Here is a 25,919-nt window from a genome sequence, read left to right as displayed (position 1 = left end):
CCGGCACACAGTGTGTCTCTTGTTTGCACGTCTTTCCTCTGAGGGCAGCACAGTCACTGCAGGGGTGGTGTGGTGGCTAAAACTCTGGTGGAAAGACCGCGCGCTTCCTCGTTAGACTAAGGGGAGGAGCTGGTATCCACAGCTGCTGGGGAGAAATCCTGGAACGAGGAATTCTGCAAATAAACTCTGCTCAGATTTCTGGCCAAGCCTTGAACCGTGCACACACACAGGGCAGGGGGAGAAGCCGCCTGGAGTGAGAGCGAGGCCACCGCTTACCACAAAATCGACAGCAGCACAGTTTGCAGTTTGACTCTAATGAGATTAATCGCCTGCTAAAGCAAAACCATAAACTCTCTTCAGGGGAATATAATGGAATTCAAAGTCTCTACAACATAACATTTGCAATATACATGTTACAATCTGAAATTACTCAACATACAAAGAGCCAGGGAGATGTGAACCATCCTCAGGGAAAAGACAGTCAACAGACACCAATCGTGTTATGACCCAGGTGTTGGATAATCAAACAAGCACTTCACAGCTGGCTTAGCAACTGTGTTCAGTGAGGTAAAGGAAAATACACTCATAATGAACAAAAACGTAGGAAATCTCGGTAGAGGAGTAGAAAATATTTTTCAAAACAAGCCAGTTGCTGGACTTCCCTGGTGGCGCAGTGGTTAAGAATCCACCTGCCAATGCAGGGGACACGGGTTCAAGCCCTGGTCTGGGAAGATCCCACATGCCACGGAGTAACTAAGCGTGTGCGCCACAACTACTGAGCCTGCGCTCTAGAGCCTGCGAGCCACAACTACTGAGCCCGCGTGCCACAACTACTGAAGCCTGGGCGCCTAGAGCCTGTGCTCCACAACAAGAGAATCCATGACAATGAGAAGTCCACTCACCGCAACGAAGAGTAGCCCCCACTCACTGCAACTAGAGAAAGCCTGCACGCAGCAACGAAGACCCAAACGCAGCCAAAAATAAATAAAATAAACAAATTAAAAAAAAAAAAGCCAGTTGGAAATTTTAGAACTGGAAAATATAACACCTGAAATAAAAAAATTCACTGAATGGGCATAATAGAATGGAAATGACAGGAAGTAGTCAGACTTCAAAGACAAATCAGTAGAAATCGTCTGGTCTGAAGAAAAACTGGGGAAATGATTGGGGGAAAAGCATGAAGAGCCTTAGGGACTCATGGGGCAGTGTGAGGTGTCTCACGCAGGGTAACTATGGAGCCCAGAGGGGAGGCGAGAGACACGGTGGGGCAGGAGAAGTACTTGAAGAACAATGATCTGACTCTTTCCAAATATGGTGAAAAACGCAAATTTATAGATTTAAGAAGCTCAGTGAGTCCCAAACAGGATGAATATGACTAAAACCATACCTAGGCACATCATTTTCAAATTACTGAAAACTTTAAGATTAACTTTAAAAATCTTGACAGCAGCCAGAGAAAAACAAGACTACATACACACAGCATTGCAAAGACTAGGAACTTACCATCAGAAGGCAAGTGGAGCTGCATCTATAAAGTTCTGGAAGAAAGATAGTCAACCCTCCAGGAGTGTGTTAAATACAAATATTTTCAGAAGAAGGAAAACTGCTAGAATTTGTTGCCATCATCTGTGTACTGCCAGACATGCTAAAGAAAGTCTTTCCAGGCTGAAGGAAAATGACACCAGAGTGAAACTCAGGTCTTTATGAGTGAGTGATGAGTATTAAAAAGGGTAAATATCTGGGGGGGAATGTTTTCTTTAAAATACGTATTTAAAGAAAAAATCAGAACATGTCTTGGGTTTGTAATGCATGCAGATGAAATACGTATGATAACTGTAGCATAAGGAACAGTGAAGGGGATCTGTGGACCTGCAGGTTCTGCCTTTACATGAAGTGCTGCAGTATTAATTCTAAGTAGGCTGTGAAACAGTGGGGATGTGTGTTGCAGTCCTAGAGCAATAACCATAAAAATAATGCAGAGAATCATAACTAAAGAACCAAAAGATAAATTGAAAGGGGATTTTAAAAAATATTCAAATAATATAAAACAGGAAAGAGAGAAGAGAGAAATAAAACACCAGAGAGACAGCAGAAAACAAATAATAAAACGGTAGCCTGAATCCAACCATAGCGTCATTATACATTTGCCAATGCCCAACATCAAGAGTGATCCTAATGTAAATATGGACTTGAGGCAACAGTGATGTGTCAGTGTAGGTTCATCAGAGTACGTATCTGGGGCAGGATGTTGACAGTGGGGGAGGCTCTGCTTGTGTGGGGGCAGGGGGTGTATGGGAACTCTCTTACTTCCTACTCAGTTTAGCTGTGAACCCAAAACTGCTCTAAAAAAAATTAAGTCTTTTATGTATTAAAACCAAGGAACAAGTAGAAAAATAATAAAATGGTAGACCTAATTCTAACCACAGTGATAATTACATTAAACGTTAATGGACTAAACTCTCCACTTAAAAGGTAGAGATGATCAGAATGGGTAAATAAGCAAGACCCTACTACATGCTGTCTATGGGAGATTCACTTTAAATATCAAAAACACAGGTTGAAAATAAGTGAATGCAAAATGTGTGTGTATACAAACAGCGTAAGAAGGCTGGAGTGGCTATATTAATATCAGATAAAGTAGATTCACAATATGGAGTATTACTAAAGAGAACGAGGAAATTCTAATGAGAAAGAGGTGGTTTCATCAGGAAAACATCAATTATGAATGCACCCAATAAAGGGAGTAATAAGCAATCATAGTAGGCAATTGTAGCATCTTTCTCTCACCAGTTATTAGAACAAAAGACCTAAAGAAATCAGTAAAGACACAGAGGATCTGAACAGTGCTCCCAGGCATCTTGACCTGATTGATATTTGTGGAAAGCCACACCCATCAGAAGCAGAACACAAATTCCTTCTAAGTGCGTATTCTCTAACAAAGACCAACTGCTGTGCCCTAAAACAAGTTTCTAAGAAAAGTAAAGTACAGCTGTATTTATTTGCATAGGACATGATTATTTATATAGAAGACACTAAGAAATCTGTGAAAAACTGCTAGAACTATTAAGTGAATTTAGCAAAATCTCAGAACTCAAGGTTAATATGCAAATTTTACTTGTACTTTTGTATACTAACAGCAAACTGTTATGAAATGCAATTAGAGGCCACCGCAGCCCCTGGGAGCCTGGAAAAGGGGAACTGCGAGCGAGTGAACGGCTCAGTCCCCGGGCGGCGGTGGCTGGTGGGGGTGGGGCGCTGCTGCTGCGAGGGGCTGGCGGTGGTCCGCACCAGCCACGCTGAATAAAAGCAGGAAGGAGAAGGGACCACCAGAAGCGGAACAAGTGGACAAAGTTCAAGAGAAGGACAAGACATAGTAGAATCAGACTGCCGCTGTCTGAGAGCTGGGGCTACAGAGCTTGAAATTACCCCGGAAAACCTCTGAAATGTTGGGCCCTTCACCGCTTCCTCCTAAGGACTCCAGAGGCAACACACCACATTGAGCATGCCAGTTGGCAGATCACTGTGTATATTTTGCAGGAGCACAGACTGAGGTGCTTCTGTCCCTCTGGCCTCGAGTTAACCGTTGCTTTCCATCGTGGTCTCTTTCCCCTCAGTGTTCCTCTCCGTTCTTCACTTCTGTCCCACTGCCTTACCAAGTGTGATCGACTCACGCAGGTGAATTAGACCATTTTTTCGCACGCTCTTTTCCTCCCCTGTCTGCCAGTATTACTCTGAACTTGACTGTTTTAACCTGAACCGTTCACATGGGTTTGCAGTTCCCACGCTGCTTTTCAAACTTTCTGATGTCACGTCACCATGACAGTCAGCACTGGCTCAGGTTACCCTGTGGACATACCTCTGTTAGGACAGTTAGCACATCTGGGGCTGCCCAGCTCAAGAGGTGCAGAGCAGGTGCTCGTCCGGGGCAGAGAAGTAATTCCAACAGAGGAAACGTTAAAGAGCTTGGCCTGCGGTTGACTTAATACACCACTTCAAGCGTGGGGAAGGTCCTTATACAGAAGTCCTGGCTGGTGATAATCTGGCCTCAAGGAAAACAAAGGAGCAGGTGGCTTACATTGCAGACTGCTTTGTGGTTAGAACGACATTTTTTGATGTCGTGGGTTTTTAGCAAGGGGATGAAGTCCTGCAGTAAAGGATAGAGTGCTTCAGCCAGGGGCTAGTGAATAAAATGCTGACTCCTGATGGCCATAAACGATGGCACCTAACATCTGTGGCCCTGCTCCTCATCTCTAAAACGACTTGGTGAGTTTCAGATTTGGCCATTTTTAAGTTTATGGGATGGATTAGGCATGACCCCTCTTGAAAGTTTCCCTGCAAGATATATGGCAGGGTATGTCTTTCAGTGTAACAAAATACTATTGAAAGTTGTAACTGCTGCTGTGCAACTTTTGCCTTTTAGTAGAAACTTCTGTTCTTTGAACGAGGTGTATTGGTGCATCTTTCTTCGCTTTTTTTCTCTTTCAAATAGAATGTTTAATATTTGACTTGCTTATCCGTATGTCTCCTGGGAATCGGTTTCTGCCCGATACTTCCTGCTGGTTTATTTCATAGGACACTTTTAAGGAGTGAGGTTGCAAATGGGTTCACAGGTAACTTGACCTTGGAAAACTGTGGAGATTGACAGAGGGAACTCGTCTTTGAGCACCTGTTCTCAGAGCAACATTCAAATCTGTAGAAACATACCTAGGCTCATTGGATGAACATTTAGAATTCTAGTAAATTGCTCAGAGATTCCTAAAGTCCAGTTTAGAGGATCACACCATGCGACTGTGTTATTATTTTAATTTGTGTAGTGTCCAAAGTTACTTTTTTAAAAAATTAATTTATTTTTGGCTGTGTTGGATCTTCATTGCTGCGCATGGGCTTTCTCTAGTTGCGGCGAGCAGGGGCTACTCTTTGTTGTGATGCGTGGGCTTCTCATTGCGGTGGCTTCTCTTGTTGTGGAGCACGGGCTCTAGGCTTGTGGGCTTCAGTAGTTGCAGCACGCGGGCTCAGCAGTTGCGGCTCACGGGCTTAGTTGCTCCGCGGCGTGTGGGATCTTCCCAGACCAGGGCTCGAACCCGTGTCCCCTGCATTGGCAGGCGGATTCTTAACTACTGCACCACCAGGGAAGTCCCCAAAGTTATGTTTTAAAAAGTGTTCGTGCTTTTTGTAAAGTGATTTGTTCTAAGCACATTAAAGGTCATTCAAGTGTTGTTCAAAAAAAAAGAAATTAGAGAGTTAATTATATTTACAATAATACCCAAAGACAAAATATTTAGTAATAAGTTTAACAAAAGATGTGTAAGAGCGCCTCTTCACTGAAAGCCACAGAACATTGCTGAGAGAAATTAAAGACAACTTGAAGGGGCTTCCCTGTTAGTCCAGTGGCTAAGACTCTGCGCTCCCAATGCAGGGGGCCCGGGTTCAATTCCTGGTCAGGGAACTAGTCCCACATGCCACAACTAAAAACAGATCCCCGCGTGCCGCAACTAAGACCCGGTGCAGCCTAAATAAATAAATATTTTAAAAAATAAACAAAGACAACTTGAAGAAATGGAGAGAGAGCATGTTTGTAGATTAGAAGACTCAATATTGTTAAAATGTCAATTATCCCAGTCAAGATTCCAGAAGGCTTTTTGTAGTAATTGACAAGATGATTCTAAAACATGGAAATGCAGGTGACCTGGAATTGCCAAAGCAGTTACACAAAGCAGGGCTTCACTCTACCTGACTTCAGACTTTCTGTAAAGCTTCAGTAGTTGAGACTGTGTGGCACTGGTGACACACAGATGAATGGAACAGAATACAAAGTCCAGAAGTAGACCCACACACAGACAACTGATTTTCAACAAAGATGTCAAGATAATTTAATATGAAAAGGAAAGTCTTTTTAACACATGGTGCTACAACAACTGGATATACATAGGGAAGAAAAATGAACTTGATCTTTACTTCACACCATGACACAAAAGTAACTCAAAGAAAACACAGGAAATCCTTATGACCCTGAGATCAAGGCAGAGATTTCTTAGGACGCAAAAAGCCAGAACCATAAAAGAAAAAATGGATGCATTCGATTTTATCAAAATGAAAACATTTGTTCTTCTAAAGATACCCATTAGAAAATGAAAACACAAGTCACAAAATGGGAGAAAATATTTACAGTACATATATCTGACAAAATACATGAAGAGTTAGCACATAATAATAGGCAGATGACCCAGCCGAACAATGTGGCCCCAAGATGTGAATAGACACGTTATGAGAGATGTAAGATGTGTGAATGGCTGACAAGCAGGACAGAGGTGCTGACTATCGCTGGTTACCAGGGAAACGCAGGTTGGAACAGCAGGAGAACCGCTGCCCGCCCACCGGTGCGAGGCCACTAGCTGGCAGGGCCAGAGCAGGTGAGCCACCCAGGGCAGCTGGGGCTGCACACGGAGCCGCTGCCCGAGAACAGCAGGGCAGCTTCCCAGCGAGTTCCCTTGACCCGGTGCTTCCAAGTATTTACCCAAGAGGAAGGAAAGCAAGCGACCGTGCAGGAACGGGCCCACGAACGTCCCCAGCAGCGTTAGCCACCAAAATGTGGAAACAGCCACATGGCCATCAGCAGGCAGTGGGCAGGGGAAGTGTCCTCGCAGTGGATGCCACTCAGCCACGAGAGGGCAAAGTACGGAGGAATCTGAAGATCGCTGTGGCCGTGCTGAAGGGCAGGAGCCCGACCCAAGGTGCGCGGACAGTGTGGTCCGTTCTCCTGAAATTCCAGAAGACACAGTCCACGTGCAGCGGCAGGGCTTGGCCGGGCGGGCGGGGGCCGTGGAGGGGCCGCACGGTGTGGACACTACTCAGTCGTGTCCACTGAGTAGCAGACAGAGGTGTCCACTGAGACCTGATTCCTGAATCAAAGGTGTCAATGCGGCTGTGACATGTGACACCAGTAGTTGCCAACTGAGGGGATTTCACCTTCTAGAAAGGGGATGGTGCCGCAGGGAAGAGCAGGTGTTTTTAATGGGGGGACTTGGTGTGGGGTGGGGAGGGGCGGCGTCCGCTCCATCAGCCTGGACTGAAGCCAGCACAGAGCGAATGGCAGGACAGACCCCAGCCCGGGACCCCCAGGCCCTGGGCCAGTGGGCGGAGGGGCTTCTCGTCCCCCAGCCCCAAGTGCGCCCTCTCTGGAACCTGAACCAGTCCCCCTCACGCGCAGCTCCACCTTGCAGCTGTTTCTGTTAAGAAAAAAGTCTTTTTAGAGGTGACTTTTATGTGTTTGGGACAGATTATAATTGTGGTTCCCACCTTTCAGAATAAAAACCCGACTAACAATTTACTTCCGGGGTTGTGCAGGCTGGTGTGTTTCCCCGGTTACGTTAGAAACGTGGCACCGTGAGCACTGAATCACGTGGGCTGTCGCGTTTCATGTGGTTTTAGTGTTAGGAAGTTTACTTGCAGTCTGTGGTCGTATTTTGTCTGTTTGCTCTCTGGATCCATCACCCCGCCAGAAGCATCTGTACCCAGTACTGCCTGTGTCACGGCTTTTATTGCCCCAGCTGGATGTTTTTCACACACCCTTCCGTGATGACAACAGGGCAAACGGCACAAAACTGTAAGACCGAGGGCCCCTGACCAGCCTGGCCGCCCCAGAGGCACCCTTGCCATTCTGTCTGTGGGTGAAAATACTGGAAATCGAATTCGGGTCTTATGAGGACAGGATGAGATGGCGGGTGGGAGGGCCGTCCGAGCTCTGAGGCAGGACTGGCTCACCCAGACCCCCTCTGCTCAGTCCTCCTTCCGGGAAGCAGCAGCGAACGGTGGAAAACTGGCGGAGGAGGGAGTGCGTCCGTCAGATCCTGATCCGGGTGGGCTGAGCCGTGGGGGTTCCTGATGAAAAGTCCAGTTGGACCCCGAGCCCCAGGCGTGGTTTGGCTGCGCTTGACCAGCAGCACGGCCTCACCTGTCCACCTCGATTTGCAGGCCCCGGACCGAGGGTCTGCCGGGCTCCAGGAGGGCCAGGTAAGCATCCTACACCCTGGCCCCGGCCCGGTGCCCTGCCCTGCCAGGCGTCGCCTGTGGCCACACAGCACCCCTCTCTCTCGCAGACCCTGAGCTCCGGGACATGGCGCTCCAGCGCGCCGTCCTCCTGGCCAGCCTCCTGGTGGAAGTTGCCAGTAGATCCTCAGGAAGTGCGGTGAGCACCCGTCACGTGGCTCGTGGGCTCTTCTCCCAGGGGCTCTCCCTTCCACCTTTAGGTGCCACCCTCGTCCCGGCCCCCGAGATGCTGACCGTGCCCACTGTCAGGGTCAGAGGGGCCTGTGCCTCTGGGCGGGCAGCAGACGCACAGCCCCACCCCCGGCACCGGCTCCACTCTGCCTGCTAGAACCTCCTTTCCCTCTGCCCAACTAGACCTCTTTCTGGAGCTGAAATAGGGCCTCCACAGAGCTGCCCCCACTGGCACTGGCCACAGCTAGTGGGGCGGACAGAGACGCCCACTTCAGGCTCAGACTCGGCCAGGTCATGGCTCTCCCAAGCCGGCGACACAGGTGTGCCAGGCTGTGGTTTCTGGAGGTGCCCGGCCATGTCTGCACACACCCAGCTGCTCGTCCTGCAGGACGGTGAGCCGTCCAGCCGCTCGGCCCCTGCCGGGTTGGGTGGGACGGGGCGCCCAGGCATCCCTCTCGGGCTTGGCCTCGGCCCGCTGGTGTCCGGGAGGCGCCCACCATTCCTCAGTCGCCCTGAGGTGCCCCTTGCAAATCACAGTGTGCCAGTCCTGGGAAGCCAGCTCGGCCGGGATGAACGCACGGAGCAGAGCTGCCCCGGACGCCGCCGTCTGGTGTGTGAATGCAGCGCCCACACCGCCCACTCCTGCACGTGGGCCTGGCCGGCGTGTTTGCCTCCTCCCCACCCTGCTGCTCTGGGCCAGACCTTTCCTCTGTGCGGGCCAAGCTGGAAACCCCGATGCAGGTGTCTGTAGAATTGCAGAAGCATCACAGAAGCGTCCAGGAATGTGGGCTGTTTGGTCGGGAGCACGGGCAGACACACTGTGAGGGCTGCACAGGCTCTCACTAGGGAGGCCAAGGGGGCCTGGATTTATCTTCCTCTTTCACCACTGCCCAGGAACACATGTGCTTCCTTTCTTAGCAGCTTCATCTTTTGATTTTCAAAGCCACCAGCTGCAAGTGGCGACTAATATAAATAACTTCACGGTTGAAATGCCTGCCCTGTGCCCACCTGTGGCCCACAAGGCGAAGATGGCAGCTCTTCCCGTGACCCAGGAGACCCCCGTGAGAAAAGAAAGGGCTGCAGGGAGGCCCCAAGGGGAGGGTGGGCGGGCAGTGGAGGAGAGGACCACCCCCTGCCCACCAGGCCGCTCTAGCCCACCCCCAACAGAATCTCTGGGTGGGCCCCGAGGGATCCCCCGAGGGGGTCTCCTTCCTGCCTTTGGGAGTCCAGGTGCCGCGGAATGTGCCCTGGCAGGTGCCAGCCCAACACTTCGGTTGTTGGCTCAGTCACCAAACGCTCGCCGGACGCCAGGTGCTGTCCCGGGGAGCGTCCGTGTGGTGTGGCCGTGCGTCCTCACCTTGCTCTGGGTCAGCGGGGCACAGTCACCGGACGCTGACTACAAGAGGCCAGAGCCCCAGGTGTTGGGGTGAGCTTGCTGGGAGCCCCTCTGCAGATACCGCCCTGGGCCTGGCCCACACAAGCTGCCCGGCCGCAGGGTCTGGAAACTCACCACTATCTCCCCTCTAGGGCCAGCAGCCCAAGTGTTGTGTGGACGTGGTGGACACCAACGCCACCTGCCCAGGCACTAGCCTGTGTGGCCCAGGTGAGCTTTGGCATGAGCCAGCCTAGATGGCCTCGGGAAGGAGGGGCCAGAGGGGTGGGCAGAGGCAGCGAGGGTGATGGGGCCTCGTCCTGGAGGTGGGGCAGGACCCCAGGAGGGCACGGTGGCTCCAGGCCTGCGGGGTGGGGGCAGGTAGGACTGCCTCTTCCCTCGCAGGGAGTTTCAGCTGGCCTGAGACAAGCTGACATAAGACAGGCGCAGCAAAGTCCAGAAATGTGTACAAGCTTTACGGGACACGGGAGGAAATGGAGTCCCAAGTAAGTGGCAGAATCTCAGCGCTTACACATCACGTTGAACAAGGAGGCGATTGTGGGCAAGTGGCTGAAACACCGGGGCAGCTGAAGGAGGCCGGGGATGATTGTAATATGGTCGCCCGACTCCCATCTTCTCCTGGTTGGGGGGCGGGGGGCAGCTCCCATATGGGGTTTGTCTCCTCCCCACTTGAAACTTTACCTTTGGAAAGTTTCACATATCAAAAGCCAAGTTGGTAGCTGTGGAGAGATTTGGGTTAGCAGTTGTGGGATAGGAGGTCGGCAAAGGGGAGAGGAAACGGATGGAGCAAGCAGAAAAGAACCAGATAAGCAGCAGCTCCCGTGTCTCACTGGCCCTCAGTCCTGGGACAGGCCGCCCTGTCAGACTCAGTTCAGGAAGAGGATTGTGGGTGGGCCCCCACCAGTGAGGCCTCTGCGTGTGGGCAGTAGGTGGGGAGGGGACAGCGTGGAGACCCTCGACGCAGGATCTTTCCCAGTGGCCCGCCGTTGCCACGACCTGTCGAGGTGACGGCCTGAAGTTCACATCAGTTTGCAGGGCTTTGGGAAATGGCAGTTTTGGTTCTTGTGATTCCAAGTCAGAAGGGTGGGAGAGAAGCGGAAACGTTAGTGTGGAGAGTCAGAGCTCGACAGCGGGGGAGGCGGGGAGGTTTCAGTGTCCGGTCCGGTTCACAGGCGGCTGGGCCTCAAGGACGGTGGGCAGGACTGGAATCTGCTCCGACGGACGGATCGCAGTTTCCTACTGAACGGTCGCTTCTCTCCACCGCCGGCCCCTTTCTACCAGACAGAGTCACAGTGACACTCGTTGTCTTAAGAATAAGTCCAGCCTCACCAAACTTGGCCTGATTGTTTAAGGGAATTTAGCCACAACAGTGACTGACCACAGAGGCTCTTCTTAAGTCTGCTTTGCTGGCCTTTTCACAGGGCCTCTCGAGTCCAGGAAGCCAAGCCAAGGACTCAGCACCAGACTCTGCCTGCAGTACCTCTAGGTTTGGGTGAATTCCTCTTTTCTTGAGGTCCCCACATGCTGAGGTTCCTGGCCCTGCCAGGCGGTGACCTTCCTTACTCACTGGGTAAGGCAGGGAACCCAGTGAGCCAGGCCCTGGGCTGTTTTTCAAGGGGCTTTAAGGCTCAGCAAGGTCAACCTTCGCTCCTTAAATCTGGTCACTGGTCCTGGCCCCCAGCTGTGCTTTGTCCCTGCACACACAGCGCAGGGCCTCCTTGTGGCCAGCAGCCCTGGCAGCTTTACCAAGGAGCCCAGGTACCTTGGGGCTGGCGGAGGGAGCTCTCGGGAGAATCGTTGCCTTGGCGACAGGCCTGTTACCCAGGACCCCATGTTCCTAGGCCTCCTCGAGCAGCCCCCCAGAGGTCAGCCCCTCCCAAGAAATGCCGAGTGAAGGGAAGGAGCCCAGCTACTTCAGAAGAGAAGCCCTGTTCTTACGAGAAACGAAGGCCTGTTCCTGATACTGTACAATTCCACGTTGGGTCTGACGTGGCCTCCTGGCCCGGCGCTCAGCCCGTCTGCCCCCATCACTCTTCAGGCCCTGCCATCTGCTTGGCGTCACAGCAGGAAGGCCTTCCTCTGAGGGGCCCGTTTGTGTGTAGACTGCGTGCTGGTCAGGTCTGTGCTGGCCTCCAGCACCTGCAACCAGTATTTCTCCAGTGCGTTCTCTCAGCCCGTGCTACGTGCCGGGGTGTTAAGAAGAAATAAAGGTGTAAGACACAATTTCTGCCCTTAAAGGGCGCAGTTGGCAAGGTGGGCTGTCCGCAGACCGCTGGCTGGCAAGAGCTGGACCACTCCCAGCTGCAGGGCGGGCCGCAGGCTGTGGGGAGGCCACTGGCCGCGGCGTTGGTCAGGGCAGGAATGCGGTTCGAATGTGCTTGGGCCGCCCGGGGGCGGGGCGGACAGCAGCACACTGGCGCAGACGGACCTCGTCCCTCGTGGCGGCCGAGCGGGAGTGCGCTGCAGCCCCTGGTGGACGTGGGAGGTGGGGCTCGCCTCTGGTCCCCTCCAGCGTGTATACTCGGCACCTGTCGATTTCGGGTCCCCATCCGGGCCTCTGAAACCCTTTCCGAGACATCTGGCAAGGGGCCGGTGGGAATCCCTGTGCGAGAGAGGGCTGGCTGCGGTTCCCGTGGCGGCGGTTCTTGTTCTGAAATCCATCCAAGCTTCCAGAGTGGGTGAACTAGCGTCCTGGAATAAATGTGGTTTTACAGACTCAAAGCATAGTGCTCCCCGAAGGCAGCCGGCTGGCATGGGCTTGCTTTGAGCCGAGCCTCCTGTCTCCCGCCACAGGCTGCTACGGGCACCGGGCCGAGGACGGGACCGTCAGCTGCATCCGCTGCAGGAACGGAACTCACAACAGCTCCGAGTGCAGAGGCTGTACGTCCCCCCGCCCCTCCCCCTGCCTGCTTCTCACCAAGGGTCCACACCTGCAAGTCCTGGAGGAAAGGATGGGAGTTCTCGTGGTTGTCCCCACACCTGGGCCACTGTCCCTCGGTGGACACCTCCCAGGAGCCCTCTCCCCGAGTCCTCTTGCCCCTCAGGACAGCTGTGGGGTGGGGGCTGCTCTGCCCCCACGGCCGCCTCCCTGTCTCATTTCCGGCCCATTTGGGCTGCGTCTCTGGCTCCCCAGGGGTCCTCCGCGGGGCCCCCGTGCCTGGTCCAGGACCTCACGTGGGTCTGGGCGGCCTGTGGAGCCAGCCGCACTGACTGCTCTGCTCGCCCGCAGTCGCTGCCCGGGGCGCACACTTCCCCATGAACAGGAGCACAGGGACGCCCGGGCGGCCGAGCTTTGGTAAGTCTCTCGGCTCACCGGACCAGTCCTGGGGGGACACGGGGGCGCCATCGGAGCCATTCCCAGCGCAGACCCAACCACCGATGCTGGCCACGGCAGGGCCACGTCCACAGTCAAGGGCAGGCTCCACCCCAGCCAAGAGCTCTGTCCCGGGACCCAGCGCTGGTCACGGAGCAGGACCCCGGACGGTATGGAAGCTCGGCCGGCTTTGAAGTCAGGGTCTGGGGTTGATTCAAAAGACTTGGCGTGGGCCCCCACGTGCCTCTGAACGGGCTGCACGTCTTAACCCTTTTTTTTTTTTTTTTAATTAATTTAGTTAGTTAGTTAGTTTTGGCTGCGTTGGGTCTTTGTTGCTGCGTGCGGGCTTTCGTTTTTTCTGGTTGCAGCGAGCGGGGGCCAGTCTTCCTCACAGTGCGCAGGCCTCTCATTGCGGTGGCTTCTCGTTGCAGAGCACAGGCTCTAGGCGTGCGGGCTTCAGTAGTTGTGGCACGTGGGCTCAGTAGTTGTGGCTCACGGACTCTAGAGCACAGGCTCAGTAGTTGTGGCGCATGGGCTTAGTTGCTCTGCAGCATGTGGGATCCTCCCGGACCAGGGCCCGAACACGTGTCCCCTGTATTGGCAGGCGGATTCTTAACCACTGTGCCACCAGGGAAGCCCACGTCTTAACCCGTTGCCTTGCTTAGAGGCCCCCCGGCCCCTTGGTCCCTGGGAGCTCAGGACGTGCAGTTCTCCAAGGTGGGAGGGCATGTGAGGTCCCCTTGCACCGTCCCTGGTGGCTCTTCTAGGACATCGGTCTTGGAGGGGACTGCAGACACTGCAGGCAGACAGACGTGCCCTCCACACCACCTGGTCCTCAGGTGCAGACACGGGAGACGCTCTGCTCCCCCGCCTGTTCCTGCTGCCAGGCATCCTGTCGTACCTGGGACGCTGGCCGAGCCACAGGGAGTGGCCAGGCTGTGGGGGTGTGGTGCCCAGGCCACCAGTGACCACTGCAGTCGCGGAGCGGGGCCTGCCCCAGGGTGTAGCCACCTCTTCTGAGGTGACTGGGTTGTGATGGGGGTCCTGACCCCCCAGACCCTGGTCCTTCAGCAGAGGACACGTTGCCCTGGACCAAGGGCTCAGGCCTTCCCTGCGAGTCTCAGGACCGGAAGCAAGTGGCCTTGTGCTGGCGTGGGCCAACCAGCAGTGTCTGGGGCAGGGTGGGCCCGGACAGCCCCAGCTTCTTGCGGTGTGGGCCTGGGCCTCGCGGCAGAGGGCGGCAGGTGAGGCCCCTGCAGTCCAGTGTTGCGCCCGCTTCCAGTTGGCAAGTTTGGGGCGGTGTAGCTGGAACCCGTCCCTCCTGAGGCTCTAGCGTGGCCGGCCTTGTGCCTGTGTGTCAGGGTCAGAAAGGCGCCTCCCACGGGCACCTAAATGCAGAGCCTCCAGCTCGGCGTCCGCCCGCCGGCCCGCCTGAACCTGTGGAGGTGAAGACGGCAGGCATCTTGGTGCTGGGAGGGCCACCCCGGGTGACAGCTGACCAGCTCCAGAGAGGCGAGGTGGGGTGTATCCGCACACCAGGGCCATGGGGGCCCCAGAGTCTGCACTGAGTGTCAAGGGAGGGGATGGGGGTCTCGGGGGCCAGGATCACTGAACGTCTTGACAGCCCAGGCCCCCGAGAACCTGAGGCCTGGGCAGTTCGAGTGCAGGGGGGCCCCACACCCCTGTGTGTGGACCCCTCGGCCCCTGCGGGAGCCCAGGTGTGCACCCCTGGCAGCCCTCACCTCGCTTGCAGGGGGCCCCCAGGTGGCAGCCTCCCTCTTCCTGGGGACGTTTCTCATCAGCTCGGGCCTCATCCTCTCCGTGGCTGCATTCTTCTACCTCAAGCGTGCCAGTAAGCTGCCTGACGTCTTCTATGGAAGAAACAAAGGTACCCCTCCTGCCGGGGTGTGCCCGGGGGCACGGAGCGGGGCTGGGGCCGAGATGCAGGTGTCCGGTGCGAGGCCGCATCTGCGACACCCTGGAGGGGACTGGGTTGTCACGTGGCTCTCGGGTCTGAGGATAAGAGGGGTGGTCACGTCCTGGGAATGCTCTGGGTGGATGTCGTGGGGTCTCAGTGTGAAGGGTGACAGGGGCAGACACTCTGCAGGCCGGCTTGTCTGCTCTGGCGGGAAGCTGGGGATGGGGGCGGCTGGCCCCAGAGCGCTGGCGGGACACCACCCGAGTGCGGTGGGAGATGGGGCCGGGCAGGCTGAGGGCACCGCTGGGCACAGGAGTGAGGGACTGGAGTGAGCTTGTAGCCGGGGACCCTCTGCAGGCTTGTGGAACCCCCAGGCTGATGGACCCTCACCTCAGGCCTGTGGACCCCTGCCCAAGCTGAGGGCCCAGCAGCGGAGGCTGAGGGTCCCTCCCAGACTGAGAGACCCCTGCGCTGAGGCTGAGGGACCCCCGCCCAGGCTGAGGGCCCCCCCCAGGCTGAGGCAGCTGTGTGGCCTCCAGGTGACACCTGTGCTCTCCCCTACAGCCCCCGGCCTGCAGCCTGGCGAAGCTGTAAGTACCCGATGAGCGGGCTGAGGCCCCGTGCGTGTGCGTCTGGGTGTCTGTGTGTCTGGGCTGGGGGCCATCCTGTCTGCAGTTCTCACTGTGCCTTTTCCCCTTTTCAAGGCCGCGATGATTCCCCCACCTCCGTCCTCAGGTGCGTCAGTGCTTCGTGTCCCTCGCCCTGTCGGGATGCCTCGTCTCTGGTGGGAATTTCAGAACGCCAGGCCCATGGCTGCTGCAGGGGTGCCGGCCAAGCCCCCCTTCATCAACCGCGGCTTTCGTGCCTTTTCCCTTTTATTCCTGAGATGCTGAGTCTGTCGGGGGGGGGCGGGGTGTTCCCAACACGGGTCGGGGGTCACCCCTGCTGCCCTCAGCCCTCCACCAGGTCCTAGCTCTGCCTGAGCAGGGAGCCAGTGGCCGGCACGGGGCCCTCCCGTGGTCCCTCCTGAGCAGTAGCTGTGTCACAGTTGACCCCGTGAGCACAGAGGTCACATCACACAGGCCACCCGCCTCTTCCCCAGACCGTGTTCCTGCCACCGTATGGAGGTCTGGAGTGGGGACAGGTGAGGATATCCTCCTCCTTGGGGACAGAGAAGTCCCTCGGTCAAGGCGAGATCTGCCCTGTCCAGTGAGACACTTGTCTGATCTCCCCAAAGCGGCGCCATGCCCAAACACAAGGTGCCTGCGTCAGTCTCCTGGGGCGGCCGTAACGAAGTATGCAGCCCGGGGGCTCGGGAGGACAGAAGTGCCTTCTCTCACGGTTCTGGAGGCCACCTGCTCCCTCCGGAGGCTCTGGGGCGGGTCCTTCCTGCCTCTCCCAGCCTCTGGGGCTCCAGGCGTCCCTGGGCTTGTGGCCGCGTCCCTCCGGCCGCTGCCACATCTTCAGCTGGCTTCTCCCCTCTGTGTCTCCCTCCCTCTCACGAGGCCACTGGTCGCTGGATTTAGGGCCCATCAGATAATCACATGTGCAGAGACCATTTTTCCAAGTAAGGTTGCACCCGCAGGTTCTGGGCCTTAGGACGTGGACGCGCGTGTGTAGTGGGGGGGATACCATCCACCCTACAGTGCACCACATGACCTGCGCCTCTGTGTTTCGGGAGAGCCGGACCCTCTCCCGGGCCGAGGGGCGCCAGGTGTCCGGGAGCTGGAACCCGGTGGGCTTCCTCCCTCGTGGCTGCTCCGGCCCCACTCCCGTGAGCCCCAGGGAGGGAGGCCCACGACCTCAGGCCCTCCCTGCCGCCCCAGGCCCCGCTCTGATCCCGCCTGTCTCTGACCCCGTTTCAGTGCGGAAGCCGCGCTACGTCCGGCGCGAGCGGCCCTCGGACAGGGACGTGGGCCCCACTGCCGTCTCCTCCGTGGAGGCCCGGGTGAGCAACGTCTGATCCCGCGGCCCATCCACAGCCCCGCGTGCTGCCGACGGGGGGCCCACACGAAGGCTGGGCGCTGCCCAGTGAGGCCTCAGGACAGGCCTGCACACGGCCCTGGCTCGTCCCTCTCCAGCCACAGATGTGGAGTGAGAGCCGCCTGCCTGCGGGCCTTCCTCACCGCACACAGCCGCTCAGCGTGACTGACCCGGGGCATCACTCCGGCCTCTGTCCCTGAGCCGGGCTGGGGAGCCCGGCCGCGTGGGGTCCAGGCTCCTCGGGAGAGACAGCCTGCAGGACCTGGGTGCTCCTCCGCCTTGGAGCCCATGGTGGGCAGACCCCCTGCGCCCCCTCTGAGAGCAGTGAGGCCGAGGCCTTCGGGGGGTCCGGCCACATCCACACACAGGCAGTTTGGGGCCTGCAAACCGGCTCCCGGGCTCAGGCGCCCGCAGGGCTGTCCTGCACGGCCACAGCTGCCCGTTTCCAGGCGCTGCAGGAGTGAGTCGTCTGGTCTCCTGCTGACTCTCAACCTGTGTTTAAGCAGAAAGCATTTTGTATAGAAGTCCCAGAGGCACGCTGTCCTTATGTGCACCCTGCCTGGGCCCCAGGCACTGGGACGGACACTGGCCTGAAGCTGCTGGAGGTCAAGGCCCCCCAGGGACGTGTCAGCCCGGGGCCACGTTTACCTGTGACTGCCGCCTGGGCTGGCTGTCTCGCTGGACCTGCCGAGGGCCGCCCTGGCCGGCAGTCTCGTCCCGCTGCCTCCGCCCCAAGGCGGCAGCCCGTGTTCCCTGCCTCGGCCGGTTGCGGAGGGATGGCTCTGGGTTCCTGTGGAAATGGGGGAGCGTCGGGGCGCCCGCTGAGCACGGGCAGGGTGCTGCCTGGCCTCCCCAGAGCCTCCGCGGGGACTGACGTTTTCTCCTCCGGCGTCTGGTCCACGTCCGCGGGGCCCACGGCAGGGCCTCTGTGGCCAGCCTCCTGCTTTCTGCACTGGGATTCTCGCTGGGGTGTTTGTGGTTTATGGACACGAGCTCGGTCGCCAGGACGTGAACGATGACTGACCGGCAGCCAAGAGGGGCGGCCACCTGAAATCAGCGTCAATAAACCACTCAGGCCTTTCTTGCTGGCCCAAGGTTCACCTGCTCCTCAGCAGGGGTGAAGCCTTGCTGCCGAGCCCTGCCTCGCACTGGGGAGGGCGGGGAGCCCTCAGCAAGGACCAGGACCCCCACCCACGCAGGCAGCCCTCAGCCCTCAGGACCTTAGCCTCGGGAGAAGGGGGCTTGTCCCAAGCTGCCTCACGAGAGCAGGACTCCCTGGTGGCCCCCAGCCGTCAGGACTGAGATGGGAAAGAGTGTGGGTGCCCCCTGGGGGGGCTTTTCTGTAAAGTGACCGGGCCCATTGGGGGATGTGAAGTCACAGGTGACTGCAGGCCCCCGTGCAGCCAGGACACCCATGGGGCCTCGGGGAGGTCGCCGTGGTGCCCGTCTCACAGCCCCCAGGAGGAAGCCACATGTGGGTACAGAGTGCAGGCGGGCGGCACCTTGGGGAGGTGGGGTCCTGTGGGTGGGTGGCCCTCGGAGGGGCTGGCGAGCACAGGGACCTTTGCCGACGGGCAGCGGGCTTCACCCCGGGCGTCCCAGCCAGAGCCGCCAGGACAGAGCTGGGGCGGGGCAGAGAGCCTGGCCCGCCCCGTCTGAGGCTTGCAGCCATCCGGGCACCCGGCGGGTGTCTGCTTGGCCCTGGGTGCCGCGTCAGCACAGCCAGGGATGTGGGGAGGCTCTGCCCTCTGTTCTGGGGGGCGGCTGCCCGGGAACCTCCTGCCTCCAGGCTGACAGCCTTGAGGGGCTGTGGGTCACCCACAGGGTTCCTGTGGGTGCAAGATGACCCTCGGCTTCCCCGGGGCCCCCCGGAGCCCCTCTTCTCTAATGTCCTGTCCCCTGCCCTGCCTGCAGCCCCCAGCCTCAGCTCTGCCCCACCCCTGGCAGCAAAACTCAGCTCTGAATTTGAACCTGCAGCCCTCTGGTCCCCACACTTGAGATGCTTCCCCTGACTTCCCAGGCCTGTGTGGCCTGGCCCCTTGGGCTCTCAGCTGCCGGAGACCCCTGGGCCTGGGTGCGACTGTCTCAGGCCCCCAAATAGTTGGGGGGGGCATCACTGGACTCGTCAGCCCGTGACCCTGATGGGCATCCAGGCCAGAAAGCGGTGGGCAGGGTTGGGGGGCACCCGAGATGGGGGTGGGGCAGCTGGCAGGGGCAGGGCGTCTGGGCCGGGCACCATGCACAGCCGCCTCCCCAGTTTCTCTCCGTCACCCATTCCTCACCCGGACTCCAGGCCCTCACGTAAGAAGCCAAGATAAGGCCAATTTTTGGGGTAATCAGTTAAGGCCAAAGCAGGCAGGTGTCCCGTCCCAGCCCCACTGTGTCAACCACCACGGGGAACTCCACGCCCCGGGAGGTGAGCTCGGCCTGGGGGCGGTTGGTGGGCTCGGCCCGGGGGTCACGCTGCAGCTCGTTCATTCATCCGCTCACTCAGCGCCGGAGAAGCACCCAGAGCCGTCAGAAGTCAGAGGTCAGCAAGAGGACGCACCACTGCAGAGGTGGGAGGCGGGAGCACAGCAGGGCGAGCGGTGCCTGAGGGGGTGACCCGAGGGCAGAGGGCCTGGCGGGGGCCTGGGCACCGGGCCCCAGAAGGACCCGGCTTCCAAGGCCAGGCCGACTTTGGGGACCGAGCTCACTACTGGGTGCTGGAGGGACAGGACCGGAAGAGTCGCCTTGTGGCCAGAGGGCCACACCAAGCCTGTCAGGAGCCCAGAGTGTGTGTGGGGACGGGCGGGCGGTGGGGGGGAGGCCGGACACAACTGCACCCCCCGAGCCCCTGCTTCAGCCCAGCCTCTGACCTGTGGGGGACACCAGAATCTACGCCCGTGTGGGGACCTCTCCCCAAACTGGCCGCTTCGTGTGCCCCCGGCAGCCCTCAGGGATCTGAAGCCGGTCCTCACCCCAGTCCTGGGGCAGGGGGGCCGTGGCCAGCGGGGGCCTCGGGGGGCAGGCCTCTCTCCTGCTCTGGCCGAGGACAGCTTGTGTGTCCAGCCCAGGACTCCCAGGTGTCCTGAGGGCTCCGGGACCCCACATCTGAGAGCCGTGACTGGACGGGGGTGGTCACCGTGGGCCTCGTCCTCCGCCCGGTCCAGCAAGTGAGTCCCAGCCCCGGGGTCACGTGCCGGCCGCCGTGCTCCCCTCACGCGTGCACGCACCTGCACACGCAGACACGCGCGCTCGCACACCCAGCTGGGGTGAGTCGGTGAACAGCCCGCCCCCTCAGGCGAAGCCCATGCTCACACCCGGAGCAGCTGCTCCTGCCTCGTGAAGCTGGAGAGCGAGCAGGTGTGTGGGGACCAGGTGGGCCCCAAGTGTGCTGAGGTCCCGTGCGCTGAGACCTGGCCAGCACCCCAGATGGCACGTCCCTCAGGTATTCCTGTCCCCTCGCCTCTGGGCACTGACTGTCCACTGAGGAGCTCGGAGATTCCCAGGAGCCCTTGGGAAGGTGTTCTCAGAGGACCGAGGACACTTCCTGGAGGCAGCATGTGACCGACCCTGCGTCACGACACTCGTGGGAACCAGAGCCCCGTCAGTCACGCACGGACGAGACTCCCCGTTCTCTGGGCCCCCGCCCCTTCTCCGAGTCCCCACCCTCCCCCTCTGAGCCCCACCCCCTCGTCAAGCCCCTGGCTGGGGCTCCTCCCCCTTCCTGGAGCACACAGGGGAGCCCCAGCCCCTTCCGAAGCCCAGGTCCCCTCTCGTCCCGCAGTCACCCTGCGCCTCGGCCTCCTTGCGGCTGCAGGCCTGGCTGCCCCCCCCGTCTCGCTGGGGCTCCCCCCGGGGTCTGGGCCCAGGCAGCCTGCTCTGTGCGGCCACCTCCTAACGCTGAGGGAGGGTCTTCCTCTTGCTGACCTCTGACTTCTGCTGGCCGTCGGTGCTTCTCCTCTGCTACTGGGGCTGGGCAGCCTCCGGGGGTCCTGGACTACCCGCTGAGGAGTCAGGGGGCCCCTGCCTGGTGGGTGGGGATGAGCTGGGCCGTCCCCCACCAGGGTGGGCCGCCGCTCCCAGCCTCACCAAGCCCAGCATCCCCTCCCACAGGCTGGTGATTGGGGTCCCATCTCAGGTCCTGGGCCCCGGGTCTAGATCAGGTGCACTCTGAGGTGTGCTGCGTGCAGCTGGGGGTGGGGGCAGGGAAGCCACGGGGCGTGGGGGAGAGCCTGCTGTGACCCTGGGGCCAGGATCAGGTGTCAGATGGGGGAGCCCCTGGCTAGGACCCAGGCCCCTCCGGCGCAGCCCTCACCCCCTCCATCCTGGCCTCCAGCCAGGCCTCCGCACAGCCTGGCCCTGTGGTCTGCTGGGACCCCGTACCTACTGGCTGAAACTGCTCCCCGTCCCCCGGGAGACTTCCGGCTCCCCTGGCCGGGTGGGCGCTTCCTCGGAGTCCCTGCCCTGCATGTGTAACTGAGGTGCCCCAGCAGACGCTCCCCGGAAACAAGTTCCTGTGGCCAGCCTGGCGCCTGGCCCGCCCTCACCCCTGGCTCACCCCTTGGGTGCTCCCAGCCCTGACCCCTCACCCCACTCTCTGGGCCCAGAGCAGGGAGTTCCCTCCCGGCCCCCAAAGGCTGTAGGCGGGGAGGGATGGGCGGGGGCGGCAGAAGCCCGGGTCGGGGGCGGTGCTGCTTGTGACCGGCAGCCACACGGGTGAGGTAGGAGTTGGGGCGAGGGGCAAGGGCAGGGGCTGCTTGGGGAGGGCGTCAGTGAGCCGATTGTGAGTGGGGGGCCCACCCAGGAGCTCAGGTGCCGCCACCTTGAACAGGGTTGGTGAGCAGATCTGTTTCCGGAGGGGCTGCTCTGGTATCTCAGGGGCCACGGGGGTAGGGGAGAGGTTTTACCCAGGCATCCAGCCACCCCCCACCAGACCTGCCCAGACTACAGAGCCCTACTGACCCCCAGCCCCACCCCAGGCTCTGACCTCTCACTTCTGACTCCCCGCCCTCGGCTGCCCAGCCTGCCAGGGAGAGGACAGGAGGCCAGCCAATCCCGGAAGCGGGCCACGCCCCTGGCCAGCATGATCCCGAGCGAGCATATAAATACACCTGCCAGGAGCCCATGCCCAGAGAACTCACACCCGCCTCAGACAGCGCTCCACACCTGGAGGAGTACACACGCCCGCCCCCAGCCACCGGCCCCCCAGCGGCCCTGGAGAGGAAGAGCGGCCAGGGAGCGCCCAGGCCAGCCTGGCCCGGAGGGGAAGGAGCCAGCACTGCCGGGACGAGTGAGCTCGGGGCCTCAGCCTGGCCGTGCCAGCCAAGAGGGTCATGCCCGGGCCCCGCTGACCCCGGCTACCAGGTAAGGCCGGCTCAGCTGGCACTCACCTCTCACCTGTACAGGCTCAGGGTGGGGCACCTCCTCAGAGGGGTGGGGCCTCAGTGCCAAGGAACCGGTTATGTGGGGTGAACTGGCTGGGGGAGGACAGCCCGCAGTACCCCCAGACCCTGCTGAGGCTGCCGCCTGGCCTGCGGCAACTGCTGTCACCAAACGTAATGACATCTCACGCTGCGATGCCGGGGCACTGGTGACATCACAGTGATGTCACCGTGACTCACAGTGGTCACCGTCAGGAGGCAGCAACACCTGAGCCTTCGTGGCACGTCACTGCGAAGTCATCCCACCATCCCTCCTGGACTGACCAGCAAGTCAGGGTCAGGTCACCCCTGGGGGGCCTCCTGGGCTCCATGAGGTCACGTGGCCAGCGTCTTCCCAAGGCCCTGGCCTCCTCTGTCCGTCGTGAAGGTGAAGGGCGAGTCAGCCCCTTACCCGCCCTCCTCCAAGCAGGAGCCATGTGGCTGCCTGGGGAGGAGACCTGGGCCCCGTGAAGGGGCAGCAGGCAAGGGGGAGCACGTCCCACTACCTCCTGATGGCAGCTGTGGCTGGTGTGACCCTCCCAGGTGGCGGGCCGGCCTGGAGAGGATGGCTGGGGCTCGCCCGGCACCCCGCCCCCCCGCTCCCCTGGCACCGGCTGAGGAGCACTTCCAGGCCCTTAGGGCCAGCATCAGGCCCTCGTCACCAGCCAGATGAGCTGGTGCTGCAGGTTTGGGCTGCGGCTGGGAGACAAAGCTCCTCCTCGGGCCGCGGCCACCATCCTTGCTCAGGCCCTCCAGTCTCCCGCAGCGCATCCAGCTCGGGCCAGCTCCAGATCCAGAGTCCCACCCCTCACCCAGCCAGGCCTGGCACCCACCCTCACACAACTGCCCACAGATTGGGTGTGCGCCAACCAAATCGGCCGCCCACACCGGGATCTGTGTTCAAGCCCACTTCACCTGACCCAGAGCCACACTCCTGTGAGAGCCCAGGTCCCGCTGGCTGTCACTCCAGCCTCCGAGCTGCCTCTTCTGCACCGTGGCTCTTCTGTACCACGTGCCCAGGGCCCACCCTGGCAGAGCCCCGATGTAAAGAGTAACTGTTGTGGGCCGCTGTCATCATCACCTTTATTTCTGCCCAGTGGCACGTCCAGGTAGGCCAGGGCTGGTGGGAGGCGTCTACAGAGCAGTGGTCCACAGGGCCCAGGCAGGCTGGGGCGCCCCAGGATGCTGAGCCCTGACTCAGCAGGTGAGGAGCTGGGGAGCGCAGGGTTACAACCTGAGCAGAAAGACCTTGAGCCCAGGGACAGGTGGACTTGGCGGAGGCGCCTGCAGACGGGCAGCGTCCTTCCCGGAGTCTCTGGGTGATGCGAGAGAGGGACGGGGAGACAGTGACAGACAGACCTTGCGGGAAAGGGGCAATCGAGGTCACTCACGGTGTCTCCGTTTGTCCCACAGCCCAGAACCATGTCATCAGGCCCACAGGTGTGGCACACGGCCATGCCGCCTGCTGGCAGGAGCAGCCCCACGGCCACAGTGCCCAGGTCCCCTGGCTCGGCCGGCAGCCCCAGGTCCCCGGGCACCCCTGGATCGGAGAAAGCGGCCTCCCCTCTGGAATGCTCCATCTGCTTCTCGGGCTACGACAACATCTTCAAGACACCCAAGGAGCTCTCCTGCACCCACGTCTTCTGCCTGGAGTGCCTCGCACGGATGGCAGCCACCCAGCCCGCAGGCCGGCCGGGTAGCGAGGCCGTGCCCTGCCCGTTCTGCCGGCGGCCCACGGCCGTGCCCGCTGCCGGGGCCCCCGCGCTGCACACCAGCCGCCAGCTGCAGGCGCGGATGCCAGCACACCTGCGGCGGGAGGAGCCCGTGTGGCTGGAGGGCACCAAGCTGTGCTGCCGCCCGCTGCCCTCTGCGCCTGGCCCTGTGGCGCCTGGCTTCGTGTATGTGGACGTGGGCCCGAGCAAGCCCGCCATGCCCGCAGCGCCCGTGCCCACCCCGGGCCCTGCCCGCCGTCGGGGCCGCCTGGCCCGCTGCCGGGCGCGCTGCCGGGACTGGAGGCGCGCGGCCCTCATCGTGGTGCTGCTGCTTGTGCTGTCCTGCGTGGTGCTCTGGCCCGTGCAGTGCGCGCTTAGGACCGGGAGCCTGCACTGCCTCCCCCGGCCGCCCTCCGCCGCCGCCACGGCCGCCACCACCTTCTCGCTTGGGTCCCTGGCTGACAACTAGGGTTACCACCCCCACCCCCGGGGTCTCAGAGGAGCCCCCTGGGATCTCTGAGGAACCCATACCTGGTTCGGCACACCTGCCTCCTGCTCTCTGGGGCTGTGTCCTGTGGGGTGGACAAAATGGTCCCCCGAGCTCCCAGGGATCACAGATTCCTATGGGCCCCAGAGGCCACCGCCCTAACTTCCATCTTGCAGATGGGGAGACTGAGGTCCAGGAGAGACAGCTTGGCGAGGCCCCCTCCCCATACACACTGTGAATCGCCCGCAAGACCAGCCCCTTGCTGAAAAGGGAGGGGGCTCGCCATCTTTCTTTTATTTTCACATTTTGCCCACGGCTCCTCCCTTCCCCAGGCAGGGCTGGCCCCTTCCCTTGGGTGGCCAGGGGGACAGAGGGCAGTGGCAGGGAGCCCAGCCCACCCTCCTAAATTGTACATTTTTAAATAAATTATTTTGTACTCGCAATTGGTAAGGGGTCCTTACCCTCTGTGTCCTCTTTCCTGCACCATTAAGCCCCTCCCTCCAGAAAAGCCCACAGTCTGCCCCTTCCGCCAAGACCCTCAATCCAGAGGACACCCCCACTGGACTGCACTCCCAGCAGCACCTAGGGTGGATGGCCGCAGGTCCTAGGGGGTCCGACTCCTGTCCCCTCCGGGCTGTGGATGGGCTGCAGCGCTTCTGGACTTGGCTGCCCCTGGGGCCGTGAGGCTCTCCCAGGGAGATGGGGAGGGCCTGGAGCACCCGGGGCAGGCGGGACTGGTGTGGGGCCTTGGCCTGGTCCAGAGCCCTCCTCCCCAGCCCCGACCATGGTCACACCAGGCTGCATCCCCCAGAAGTCACGGCCCCACAGTCCTGCTTGGAGCCCTGACTGGAGGGCCGCAGGACCCCGTGGCCCCTGGGAACCAAAGCCCAAGTGTGCACAGAAGCGGGGCTGGCGACAACCAGCGTGTCCTGAGGATCCACAGACCTCAGGTTCCTCCAGCAGACCCTCCCTGGGCCAGGCCTGGCTTGTGAAGCGAGTGTCGCGAGGGACGGGCAGGAGTCCTGCCAACCCCCACCCCTCCCCTACCCGGTTCTGCCCTTAGCCCCAGGAATCCTGCACCACCAGCTTGGCATGGCAAAGAGAGGCCAGGCCGGTCCTGGCTCGCACAGGTCTCAGCCTCCTCATCCCTCACCCCAAAGCCCAGGACATCCTGCTCCTACCAGCTGGGCCTCTGGCTCAGGGAGACCCTGGGGAAGTTGGGCCCAGTCGCGGGGACCCACATGCTCCCTTTCTCCAGGCAAAGACGCAGAACTGAGAAGAAGGCATTTTACTGAGGAGACCACAAAGCCACAGGGACATCCGTGATGGGAGGGTGCAAGCGTGGACCACAGGCCAGTGACATCACACCATCACAGACCAGTCAGGCACACACGGAGCCTCGCCCTCATCCCCGTGGTCACACGAGCATGTCACATATTCTCTCATTCAACAAACATTTGTCCACACGCGACCGCAGTGTGACGGTCTGGG

General features: G+C 59.8%; 2 protein-coding genes across 9 annotated transcripts in view; both read left to right on the top strand.

Annotated features, from left to right (window-relative positions):
- The window catches only part of C1H1orf159 (chromosome 1 C1orf159 homolog), a 28,721-nt gene extending 10,816 nt beyond the window's left edge, over window positions 1–17,905 (top strand). The window contains exons 1-11 of one of the 8 annotated variants that reach the window (XM_036851153.1): window positions 8,094–8,185; window positions 8,401–8,609; window positions 8,755–8,958; window positions 9,745–9,820; window positions 12,404–12,490; window positions 12,840–12,905; window positions 14,677–14,811; window positions 15,406–15,431; window positions 15,546–15,576; window positions 15,944–15,985; window positions 16,707–17,905. In XM_036851153.1, the coding sequence (XP_036707048.1) occupies window positions 8,836–8,958; window positions 9,745–9,820; window positions 12,404–12,490; window positions 12,840–12,905; window positions 14,677–14,811; window positions 15,406–15,431; window positions 15,546–15,576; window positions 15,944–15,985; window positions 16,707–16,804 (684 nt within the window). In that variant the 5' untranslated portion in view covers window positions 8,094–8,185; window positions 8,401–8,609; window positions 8,755–8,835 and the 3' untranslated portion in view covers window positions 16,805–17,905. Of the gene's footprint in view, window positions 1–5,593; window positions 8,011–8,093; window positions 8,186–8,400; window positions 8,959–9,744; window positions 9,821–12,403; window positions 12,491–12,839; window positions 12,906–14,676; window positions 14,812–15,405; window positions 15,432–15,545; window positions 15,577–15,807; window positions 15,986–16,706 lie in introns of those variants that run through there. The other 7 variants (XM_036851172.1, XR_005019739.1, XR_005019738.1 and 4 more) reach the window with 7 other exon arrangements.
- Window positions 17,906–21,903: 3,998 nt separating this feature from the next.
- RNF223 (ring finger protein 223) lies at window positions 21,904–24,871 on the top strand. Its single transcript, XM_036851139.1, has 2 exons — window positions 21,904–22,173; window positions 23,643–24,871. The coding sequence occupies exons 1-2, from the start codon at window positions 21,934–21,936 to the stop codon at window positions 24,408–24,410; spliced, it is 1,008 nt and encodes a 335-aa protein (XP_036707034.1). The 5' UTR covers window positions 21,904–21,933; the 3' UTR covers window positions 24,411–24,871.
- Window positions 24,872–25,919: the final 1,048 nt, after the last annotated feature.

Source organism: Balaenoptera musculus, chromosome 1 (genome assembly GCF_009873245.2).
Source record: "Balaenoptera musculus isolate JJ_BM4_2016_0621 chromosome 1, mBalMus1.pri.v3, whole genome shotgun sequence".
In the NCBI taxonomy this organism is placed as follows: Eukaryota; Metazoa; Chordata; class Mammalia; order Artiodactyla; family Balaenopteridae; genus Balaenoptera; species Balaenoptera musculus.
Note: the sequence above shows the minus strand (reverse complement) of the source record. Positions and strands in the feature narration are given on the sequence as shown.